We start from the raw sequence: 12651 nt of genomic DNA on the forward strand, positions 1-12651 counted from the left end.
CTGAGGGTAAAAGTACTAAACCTAAGGGTATGGAGAGATAAGAGGATAATGAAGGAGAACAGAATAAGGAGAAGGAATACTGGGTTCTTTATTTTAATGGAGCATCAAAAACAAATTCGAGTGGGGCAGGGCTTGTTCTACAAAGCCCAGATGGGTTGTTGATTGAATATGACATGAATTTAGACTTCCCGACCACAAATAATGAAGCTAAGTATGAAGCTCTGATAGATGGCCTCGGCCTATCAGGAACATTGGGGGTCAAGAACTTGAAAGTCTGTGGGGATTCAAAGCTGGTCATATCCCAGGTCAAGGGAGAGTTTGAGGCAAGATATGAAATAATGTCTAGGTATGTTCGCCTAGTAAGGGCTGTGATGAGTCAGTTGGATGAATGTCATGTTGAGCACATTCCAAGGGAGGAAAATGCTAAGGCAGATGCGTTGTCTAAGTTCGCTTCATCAGAATTAGAGAAAAGTTCAGGAAGTATGTACTTCCATATTTTGAAAACACGAAGCATTGATGTTAAGCTTGTAGCCCCTATAGGGCTGGGGACATCATGGATAGATTCTATTAAGGCCCATATTCAAACTGGTTGGCTGCCAAATAATGTGACTGAAGCACAAAAATTGGATGTTCGAGCACTGAGATATTCCTTGATCGGTGGGATTCTGTACAAAAGATCTTATGTGGTTCCTTATTTAAGATGTCTCAGACCTGATGAGACACGTTTGGCTCTTGAAGAAGTACACGAAGGTATCTGTGGGAAACACTTGGGGGGCAGAGAACTGGCACATAAGATAACCCGTTTAGGCTTTTATTGGCCAGAGATGATGGTCGATGCCAAAGACTATGTAAAGAAGTGTGAACGTTGTCAGAAACATGCACCAGTTGTTCGACAATCTCCTGAGATGTTGACTTCCATTAATTCTCCCATCCCTTTTTCTATGTGGGAGATGGATATACTTGGGCCTTTCCCCATGGCCACTATGCAAAGAAAGTTCATGATCGTAGCTATATATTATTTTACTAAGTGGATTGAAGCTAAACCATTAACCAAGATTATAACCAAACAGGTTGCACAGTTCCTGTGGGAAAGTATCATGTGCAGATATGGAATTCCCCAAATCCTGGTCATCGATAACGGAACACCGTTCAATAATGAAGAGTTCAGGAAGTATTGTGAGGAGAATGAGATCGAGTTGCGGTTTACCTTCGTAGCTCATCCACAAGCCAATGGGCAAGCGGAAGTGGCAAATCACATAATCTTAGATGGGCTGAAGAAGAGGATCGAGAAATCCAGAAATAATTGGGTGGATGAAATACTCCCAATACTTTGGGCCTATTGGACTACTTGTAGAGTCACAACCGGAGCAACACCCTTTATGCTGGCATATGGAGCAGAGGCAGTTGTTCTTGTGGAAATATCACACTCATCTCCCAGAATCCAAGCATACAATGCTGAAGAAAATGAGGAAGGGAAAAGGCTATCCCTAGATCTAATTGATGAAGTACGAGATGAGGCACATGCCAAGATCATGAAATATCATAAAAAAGCTCCCTTCTACTACAACTTAATTGTGAAAGAAAGGTTATTGAAGCAAGGTGACTTGGTTCTGAGGAAGGTGGAAGCTTCCAGTATTGGGCAGTAGGGAAAACTTTCCCAAAATTGGGAAGGGCCTTACAAAATCAAAAGTATTCAAGGAAGAGGATCCTACAAAGTAAAGACTATGGATGTTTTCGAAGTACCAAGGACCTGGCACGCGCAGAACCTGAAAATTTACTATGTGTGAGATGGATGAGCATGATTTTCATTTGCCAAAATGGAAAATAAGTTTAAAAGCACCTGTAAGCTTTGCTTGTTTAGGATTTGATGTTTTACAAGACTACTATTTTCAAGTAATAGTTTTACCAAGACTTGTGTAAGGGATGAATCCCAAAAGTTTATGAAATTTATGAAGTTTCCAAAATATGATATTAAGTCCCTATGCCATGACAAATGAACTAAATGCATAAATTCCAATAAGAGCATAAATTAGATAAATAAACCAAGTACGAATAAGAGATACAAAGTTCGATAAACAAGATAATCTCAAGGATAAAATAGGATAAATAAGCCACGCAGGGCTACTAAACTCTAAGGAGCGGAGGTACCCTCGGCAACCATATTATCATTCCCTCCACTCTCTCTATATGTCTCAGTAGTCCCGGTCTCAGAGGAAGAAGAGTTGTGATCAGTTGCTGGCTTAGAAGATGACTAGGGAGGAGGGAGAAGCGGGTCCTGAGGGATATCATCCGAGATGACAACACGGGTGCGATACCTCTATAGTAGAGTCTCATCATCAGGGCACACATAGTCCGTCGGGTTAATGTGGGGACAATCTTCGTTCACGGTCCCAAGGGTCGTGTCCCAGCCAGTCCTAAAAAACCCAGGGAACACCGTGTCATCCTTGACCCTCATAGACTGAGTAAACTCCTCCGAGTCCAGATAAGAATCAATCGCTCTATCCTTCTATGTCCTCAGAGTGACCCGCTCGGTATTTGCCTCTCCTAGGTCCTGCTCCTTGCGCTTCATCTTCCTCTCGAGTGAAGCATACTTTCTCTGTTGCCTCTTGAGGACATTGTCAGCATTATCCGAGGCCTTCTTCCACGACTCGGCTTGCCTCACAGCCGGTTGGAAATAAGCTTTAGACTGAAACAAAATGATAAATAAAGAGCGTAAGGCAATAGAAAACTATTAGTATATAAAGAAAAAAAAGGATTTTTAGAGGAGAGATCATACCGAGGCCAAAGACTGAGCTCCCATAAGCTTTATCCTCTCTAAATCTGGGCCCACCACGATATCAATGAAGTCCTTAAGGGTCACAGAGTGGTAGGACCAATCCCATGCATGTTTCGTGGATCCCAGCACGGTGTCCCCTCGACGGAACCCCCAGAGAGGCTGGAAAGCACCAATGGCAACAGAAGTGGGAGTAGCAACAGAAGCAGGAGTAGTTGGGGTTTCAGTTCCCCCAGAAGAAGCCTCCACCATAGGCCCCTTATGCTTCCTCAAAAAGCTTGGCTCCATTGCCTTACCACGAGTATCCAACCCAGTGAGCTGGGCCTTTTTCATCCTCGTTGTTTTCTCAACAACAGGAAGGTTATCTTCATTGATTTCCTTAGCAGCTGCAAAAACAAAAGAGAAACAAAAATAAGTGGTGTCAATAATGCATGAAAGAAAATAAAAATAAGAAGGAAAGAAAAATATTTTGCACAAAAACTGAGGAAAGCCCCCCAAGGATCAGGGAAAACTCCTCTAATAAAGTCCAGCAGGGAGTTACGCCATTATCCTTTATAAGCTCATTATAGATGATAGTCTCTTCGGGAGTAAGGTGAATGGATTTGTGGCTACCATCGCTGACCTTCACGAAGAAAGATCTAAAGAGAGTGTCCCAGTCTCCATTCTACTACTTAAGCCCGACAAAGCTATCCCTCCAGTGTTGGTTTTTGTCAGGGATCGAGGCAAGGTTAAAAATATGTTTGCATTTGGGCCTTTTTCTAATATAAACCCAGCCACGGGAGATTTGGGAACTATTGTAACACTGAATGTTTTTCCTAAAAACAACTACTGACAAAGGGAAACCGCTTCTAAGACACACAACCATGAAACATAAAATGTTTCTCCAAGCATTAGGGGAAAGCTGGCAAAGACTAATTTGTAAGTCTGCTAGTAAGATGGGAATAAACTCATGAAATAGAAACCTAAGCCTAGCAGTAAGGGCGTCTGCATAAATGAATAGAGTGTCGGGCTTCCAGTTGCATGTGTGATCGCCACCTTCAGCAGGAAGTATCCTAAGTGGGGGACGAACATTGTATGTTATGTTAAGCTTGTTAATAGCATCTACGTTGTACCACTTTTTAAAATAATAAACAAATCTAAATGGACATTAGATGGGTATTCATCCCCCCTGGTGTTAATCATGTCTAATAAAGACATATAAGAAGAACGAATTTGGATTTCATTACCTCGTTTGGAAGCAGAAGTGATCTTAGCTTCCCTCTCAGAACTCTTATCCGCCATTAATGATGGTGGGAGAAGAACTTGAGGCTGAGGGAGGAGTACAAAGGAGGCCGAAAAAGGGTTGTTTTCCTACCGGGAAACTCTTGAAGGCAAGAAGAGAAGGGAAAGAGGGGAGAGCTTTGGAGAGAAATGAGAAATAGATTGTGAAATGAGAAGTAAAGTATGAATGAAATCACACTCTCCTCCCCACTCTTATATAGCCTCACCAACCGGTAAATGGGCCGGTGAAAAAAGAATTTTAACCGGCTATAATCGGTCAAAAAAGGCCCAACCCTATTCATGGGCCCAAATTCTGGAAGATTCAAGAACAAACTAAACAAAAAATACATATATATATATATAAATGACATATATATAAATATGTATATATGTGTATTCTAGAGAATTCTAGAAAGTTTTAAGGAGCCCAAATATTTTTGGGCCTGGAAAGAATAGCAAGCCCGTATTATTGGCCCAATTGAAAAGCCTGTAAAAAAAGGGCCTAAGAAGCCCAATAAAGCAAAATTCTGGAAAACAAGGCCCATGATCGAATAAAGCTCAAGGGAATAAGGCCTAGTTAGGGGCACCATAATAAAAAGCCCAGATATGGATCTAAAATAAAAAGGCCAGAAAAAATATGGGCCAAAAGGATATAAATTAATTATCAAAATTGTTGACCTAAATTCGGTCATAATTTCAAATCGAATAATCCTAATCGAAATCTCCTTCGTTCAAAAATTATTGGCTGTTAATTCAGTCAAAAATAAGAAATTCTGACCTAGAACTACGACTGAAATCCTGGTCGAAAGCTCTTGGTCGAATAAAGCTTCGATCAGGAATTAAGGCTCCTTAATTCGATCAAAACTGAGGTCAACAAAACAATTCCTGACTGAATTTCAGTCAAGAATTTTGGTCGAATACACCTGATCGGAGCACAACGCGAGCAGAAATTACGGGACCTTTATTCGATCAGAAAAATCAGAATCAACATCAAATCCTGACCAAATTTCAGTCATGAATCCTGATTGAACAGCCCTGGTTGAAATAGGCCACGACCACGAAAAAAGGGAGGTTAATTCGGTCAGAACTGAAAGACCATGGTCAAAATCCTGACCGAAATTGGTCAGGAATCCTGGTCGAACGGTCCTGAATGAAATGGCTGTCGACTAGAACAAAGTGAAGCATTATACGACCAGGATCCTGGTCGAAAGGATTCCTGGTGGAAATTACATTAAAAAAAAAAGAAAAAGAAAAGAAGAAAAAAGGGAGAAATAAAAATAGAAATTTAAGTAGAATTCAGAAAAAATAATAGATTCTGAAGAAAATTCCTGAATAATTCAAAAAATTACAGAAAATCCCTTATAAATTCCTGAAAATTATGATTATTTTTGAAAAATAAGGATTATTCCTGTAAATTAAGGAAAATCCCAGAATTTAAGGGAAAATTCCTGTAAATTAAGGAAAAATCCCAGAATTTAAGGGAAAATTCATGTAAACTAAGGAAAAATCCCAGAATTTAAGGGAAAATTCCTGTAAATTAAGGAAAAATCCCAGAAATTAGGTAACATTCCTGTAAAGTTAGGAAAAAATACCAGAAAATTCCTAAATAATAGGAATAAGGTAAAAAACCAATAGGGAGGTTCCAAAACAACCCTGAAACCACGTACAAGGCAAATTATTGTAAATGTGTAGGTCACTCCACACTTTACGCAAAAACGATACCCTGCAAGGGAACAAATGAACTTAACTTCTGCGAAATTTTTTACGGTTTCCCAGAAGTTAGGGGAAAATGATAGGGAGTAAAATATATCCTGATTGCGTAATTAATATCGCATTAAATATACCCGAATTGGGCTGATAGTTAAGTCCATTAGAAAGGGCCCAAAACCCTGAATATTAATTAATTTCGTAATTAATTAACAAGGGATAAATCAACTGATGATAAAGTCCAAATAAGAACATAATTTCTTGGAGATTAGCCTCCAAGAAATCTCATAGGATAAGGAATCAGTTTCCTACTTTCTAGGACTCCAAAGTACATTCTAATTCAAAAACTTGTCCACCAAGTCTCCCAACATCTATATAAGGGGCCTCACCCCACAAATCAGAACTACATTTTTTGACTTGATCCTTGGCAATCAGCAAGGTACGTAGGCATCTTGTTAAGGCAGATCGAGTCACGAGTCACAAGAGCAGTCAAATTGAACCTCGAAGCTCACGAACCCTAGTAGGAAATATAGAAATTAATACACCCTAGTTTTATATCCATAAAACCTTCCCTTTGCCTAAAGCCTTTAGCAACTAGCCTAGCCTTGTATTTATCTATTGAGTCATCAGGGTTTAGCTTCCTCTTGAAGATCCATTTACATCCAATAGTAGAACACCCAGAAGGGAGATCAAGTAACTCCCATGTTCCGTTTGAAATAATTGAGTCAATTTCACTCTTTACAGTGCCTTTCCAATACCTTGACTCCGAGGAATCCATGGTTTGACGGAAATTTAAAGGCTCATCCTCGACATTGTAAGTGATAAAGTCACTTCTAAAGTCCTTGACTATCTTTGCACGCTTACTCTTTCTAGGTTCCTCTACTTCGTTAGAAGTAGATCTACTACCAGGATCTACCCCCCACATTCGACTTCCTTTCCACATGATCGAGAATGGAACTCGATGTGTGAGTGAGATCATCCTCAGAACTACCCAAATGTTTACCAGTCTTCATAGGGAATACTTCATCAAAGAAAGTTGCATCACGAAACTCAACTATCAAATTCACCACAATACCAACTATATCAAATTATAATACTAAAATTCTCATAGCAGTTGTGGTTTCAAGATAGCCCAGAAAGATATAATCAACAGTTTTCGGACCCAGTTTCTTTCTCTTGTGTTCAGGGACAAGCACATTAGCAAGACACCCCCACACATAAAGATCACTCAAACTTGTCCTACGTTGTCTTCATAATTCATATGGTGTCTTGTCCATATGTTTCAGAGGGATTCTATTCAGAATATGGCAAGTCGTGTTCAGAGCCTCTCCCCACATGTACTTAGGCAACCAGGAATTAATTAGCATACTGTTAACCATGTCTTTAAAAGTTATGTTCTTTCGCTCTGCCACCCTATTAGACTCAAGTGACTATGGTGGAGTAACCTCGCGAACTATTCCATTGCTTGCGCAAAATTCATTAAACAAGGTACTCGTATACTCACCACATCTATCAGATTTCAAACGTTTAAGTAATTTGCCAGTTTGTGTTTTATTTTCATTTTTATACATAATGGATTTATCTAGTGCTTCATCCTTATGTTTAAACAAATAAACATAAAAATATATACTACAATCATTTATAATGGTAATGAAATATCTACAGTGATCCTTAGTCAACACACCTCCAAATTCACATATGTCCGAGTACACTAAATCTAAAAAGTCTGAATTCCTTAGAACATTAGGAAAAAGTTTCCTTGTTTATTTAGCAGTTACACACACTTGACACTTAGATTTCTTATCAATGGCGTACTTTGGAATCAACTCTAAACTTATCATATTCTTTAGAGCACCAAAATTTAAATGACCAAGTCTTAAGTGCCACAAATCAGATGATTCTGCATAATTAACAGAAGGTGCAAGACTATCATTAATAAAACCACCCAAAACAGGTTCAACATTTATTAAAAACAAACCATCAAACAAGTAACCCTTGCCAAAGAATGTACCAGTATGAGTAATAATTTCTTTATTACACTTCAAAGAAAGTTCAAAGCCATTTTTAACTAAACAACTTCCACTTATAATATTTCTATGAATAGAGGAAACATGATGCACTCTAGTGAGAGATAGAATCCGCCTAGAAGCAAACTTCAGGTCCACATTTCATATTCCAAGCACTTGTGCAGCACTAGCATTCCCCATCATCACTATCACTCCATAACACTGTTGATAAGATACAAACAAGCTAATATCAGCACAAATATGTACATTAGCTCCAGTATCAATCAACCACTCATGTGACAGATAAGTGGAAAGTAGTACAAAGTTGTAAGTAGCATACCCGTCATCGGTTCTAGAGGCAACAACTTCACCAATGACCGTGTTAGCTACTGGCCCACTCGTGGTTCCAAGTCTAAGCACAGTATTTGCTTGAGCTACCACTCCAGCTTTCTTAGCTTTCTTACTTGGACAGTCCTTACTCCAATGACCAACCTATCCACAAGACCAACATGATTTGTTCTCTATTGGTTTCTTAGCCTTGTTTTTGTCAGGGTTAGTGTTAGCCTTCTTAGTTCTGTCCTACAGTCACTAAATTCACCTTTGAGCTCCCATGTTCCACAGGAGACACATATCCCTGTTTGGACTTGTGTTGCTCCTGTACAGAGATGTCCAACATCAAGTTAGTCCATATGTCTCTCCTTTATGTATTTTTAGGGAAAGAGCAAACTCTTCCCAAGACTTAGAGAGCTTTTCAATCACAGATATCACTCGAAACTTCTCAAACAAGACCATATTGGACTCACTCAAAGCATGAACTAACATTTTAAACTCATGATCCTGTTCCGTCATGGATTTCCCATCCACCAACTTAAAATCAAGAAACCTAGCTACAGAATACTTCTCAAGATCTTGAGAATCAGTATTATGGGTTTGGTCCAGCTTATCCCATAAGACTTTAGGAGTATAGGCATCTGATGAATAAATATCGAACAAGGTGTTCTCCAAGGCTGCCAAAATGGCTGCCCTAGCGACCCCATCCTTCTCAGCCCATAAAGCATAAGCCTTAACAGATTTAGCTTTCTCTTGATCCAACACAAGAGGATCATATTGTACCACTGGCCATAGACCCGTAGCCGTTAACCAGAGCTTCATCTTTCTCTTCCAACGAGAAAAAGAAACTCCACCATCGAATTTATCAGGCATAACCGATAAATCAATTGGCTGGGGAAAACAGTACGTAGTCTAATCAATGGGAACAATACCACCAGAATCAGAACCAGTTTCAACAGTCTTAGGAACTTCACTAGTTTCGTTAACCATCTTTCTAACTAACTATATATATAACTATAATCTCTTCAAGATTATTGGGTATAATTCTAACTACACAGCAATAATGGGCAGTTATATATATAATAACAAGAACAAGGCAAATGACCAAATAACCAACTAACGAAACAAAACACGAAGGCAATAACAAACTATAAAGACTTTAATTGACAAAGAAAGTAAAGAAAACTTACCTCTTATCGCTTTCCAAATTCTGATAAGAAGAAGAACACAACAGCTGAGTCGCCAAACCCTTCAAGAGGACTTGATTGTTCTTGAAGAGATTATTGCCCCCACTTAAGCTGTGATGGAATTCAGCAATATCGCTTCCAGGATAAAACAACAATAGATCAATCTCGTCATAGAACCAACAATGATCAACGGCGACTCGCACCTCAGTTTGCCCATAAAAAAACTATGCAACTCATATCTATTTGCGAGGTAGGTACCGAGACTTGTGTTATATCTATCTCAAGTATGCCTCTCAATAGATAGTCATCTCAAGTTGCTCTTCTTCTATTTTACTCGATGTGGTATCTCAAGTAACAAAACAGAAAAAATAAACAAAATGGGTTTTTCTTATTATTTATATTATATCATGATTAATTAATATTAATATTACAAAATATATTCAGAGTATGGTTATAATAATTCTTACTCAATATATTTAATATTAATAATTAAATAATCAATATAAATAATTAAACTTGTAATATAAAAGAAAAATATAAGAGTTCCCACTAGCACTAGGCCACACAAGCATTCCACTTATGTTAGTAGTTGTAAACAACACTAACACAAGATGTTATATTAACTCAATATCTTTCTTTTACAATATCAATGTGGGACAAAATCCTCATAACCCATTTCAAACAAACAATTTTGTCTTAATATATTCATGGATTCCACTAAGAAAATGTCTTAGATCCAATTATGAAAGTTTAAGTCCTCAAACTACACCAAAAATCAGTAAAATCCACCCCCAAAAAATGGCGGAATTTAACTATAACTAACCGCATTCGGTGGCTTTTATATAAAATCGACCGGAACAAGTTTGTGGCTTTTAAGAGGTGAAATTTAAAGTTTTCGGTGGAATTTATTTAAAAATGACCGCATCTTCGGTTGCTTTTATAAAATTTGGAAATACAATTTTATAAAAATTTAAATCTCCCGCCCCCAAATAAATTACACCAAAATCAGTCGATTTTTATATAATATGTTTAAATAAATAATAAAAACCCCACAAAGGTCCGGATGCCCTTACAGTTTACTGAGTCAGTTTGAGTTCAACATATATTCTTCAAATTGCAGGTTTTATAATAACACAATATATATATGACTACGAGATACAAATCAATTAAGATCTGTAAAATTTAGTTCATAATGTCAAGTAAGAAATTACAATCTTAACAAAAAAAGGAACCATTATACAACTTAATAACTTTTAGATATCTTGTATTCTTCTACTTTTTTTACTAGTTTCATAACTTTGTTTATAGAGGGAAGCTGTTTTCTTCCGCAGTTTTAACCCGTTTCCCGGCTGCCGACTTTTTTTAAAAGCTTTTGATTTTTTAAGCTGACTTCCTTCATGAACATTTTTGCTTTAATATAAGACAAAAATATTGGAGTAAGTGAAGAATGTGAAGAATGTAAGTTTGCAGTAAGTGAAAAGAAATGAAGGGAGGATGAGTAGATGACGAGTAAATTGGGGAGGGAGAATAAATAGTGGAGGTAAAGATAAGATTGAGTTTTACATGTGTGTGGTAATTTGTTATTGGCTGACTAGTAGGCATGTTCACTAATATGTTGTGGAGTTGGTTTACCGTAAGTTCATTGCTGAATATATTTAATTTTGGCCAACTTAATGAAGAGAGTAATTTGACTTATACCATGTTATCTACAATTTTTATTAATAAGCCAAATCATGTATAATTTGTTATAAAAATTATCGAAATATCAAAATACAAAATTTTGATACTCACTTGACATAAATTGATTTTTATTCAGTATAAATTTTATTTTCAACATAAATCGACTTTTATTCTTTATAAATTTTATTTTTTATTAGTGAGTGTTTATCCAATCGTTCATTTACTTTTATAAAATAAAAAATATTTTTAAGCGAATTTATGAATTATATTTAAAAAAATTAAGTCAAATTAAATCCCTAGAAAATCATGTTTTTTGTAAAATACGGAAGTACCAAATTTTAGTACTCACTAGAAAATTATACAACTCTTTTTAAAATTTTATGTAATTAAATCACAACTAACACCAATTAATTTCTACTCTCTGTAAACTTTGTTTTCACTTCAATTTTTATTTCTTAATGTACATCTAATCGTCGGCTAACTTTTAATAATCATATTAATAAAAATTTCCATTTTAGATTTATATAAGTAAATAAATAGGTGCATAACTAGAACTATACGAAGGAATTTTAGAATTACATTTAACTTCAATTTATTAACTACATAATTTAGCAATATTTATTTATTATATTTCGATATGTATTTTATATGGATTATGAGGTTCAATTTTCAGCAAATAATAACTTGATATTATTTTTAGCTTCACATTGGTTACCAAGTAGTATCAATAAATGATTAAATAATCCTCCTCTAATTAATTTAAACTGTCGCTTGAAAATAGAAAATTTTAAAAAATATTATTTTAACCATACTGTCAAAGCACTTGAAAATACGTGCAAAAAAAGCCACAATTAAAAAGAAAACTAAGATCATTAAATATATGCTTATTAAAAATAATTAATACGGAATGTTTTCTTAGACATTTATAAATTCAACATTTTCCTATCATTTTTATGGGTTTGAATACTTTTTTTTGCATGAAATAAATTGTAACATTTATATTATGATATTATCATTATTTGAATTTTTTTTTATAATTTTAAAAAAAGTTTAAACTTTTTTTGTTTTTATTTTTATTTTTATATTTTAAATATAATATTTAAACAAAAGTAACCGAATTTGGTTGTTTTTATAGTTTCAAAATATGGAGGTGTTAAGGGGGAAATTCCCCGCCTAATTTTAAAGTACCTAAAATCGACCATCCTCGAAATTCCGTCACTTTTATTATTAAAATCGACCGATTAAAATCGATCGACATTAAAAGCCCCTAAACATAAGCAACTGAAAATTCCACTCATTTTGGTGGCTTTTAATCTTCAGTCAAACAAAATTTTATTTGACCATAAAATCGAGCGAGTGAAATTTGATGTTGGTAGCTTTTGTTTGATGGCTTTTAAGTGTTTTTTTAGTGTCATGTCAAGCAACAACCTCCAAGTATCAGCTCCCGAAAATCATATTAATAACATATATAAAATATGTCTCACACTTTCCATTTTCTAACAATAAAATATGGTGAAGCAGGGATGAATACTTCTAAAAGTATAAAAACTTGTCGAAACGTATTTGTGAAAACATGAATTAATCTACATTGGTAAAATGTCTAATTTGCGTGACATTCAATTTTGGAAATGAAAATACTGATTCCTGAAATTTTGGAAATGAAAACACTGAGATATAGCTAATTGTCTAAGACTTGTCCATGCTGTTT

At 36.0% G+C, this 12651-nt stretch overlaps 1 protein-coding gene across 1 annotated transcript; it reads left to right on the forward strand.

The window, feature by feature from the left end:
- Window positions 1-950: 950 nt before the first annotated feature.
- Window positions 951-1646, forward strand: LOC141690707 (uncharacterized). Its single transcript, XM_074495481.1, has 2 exons — window positions 951-1234; window positions 1355-1646. The coding sequence occupies exons 1-2, from the start codon at window positions 951-953 to the stop codon at window positions 1644-1646; spliced, it is 576 nt and encodes a 191-aa protein (XP_074351582.1).
- The last annotated feature ends 11005 nt before the right edge of the window (window positions 1647-12651 follow it).

Source organism: Apium graveolens, chromosome 10 (genome assembly GCF_009905375.1).
Source record: "Apium graveolens cultivar Ventura chromosome 10, ASM990537v1, whole genome shotgun sequence".
In the NCBI taxonomy this organism is placed as follows: domain Eukaryota; kingdom Viridiplantae; phylum Streptophyta; class Magnoliopsida; order Apiales; family Apiaceae; genus Apium; species Apium graveolens.

Coding starts and splice junctions, on each gene's coding strand:
- LOC141690707 (XM_074495481.1), top strand. CDS start 951: ATGGATATACTTGGGCCTTTCCCCATGGCCACTATGCAAAGAAAGTTC. Junction 1,235..1,354: donor GCTCATCCACAAGCCAATGG/GCAAGCGGAAGT, acceptor GACTACTTGTAG/AGTCACAACCGGAGCAACAC.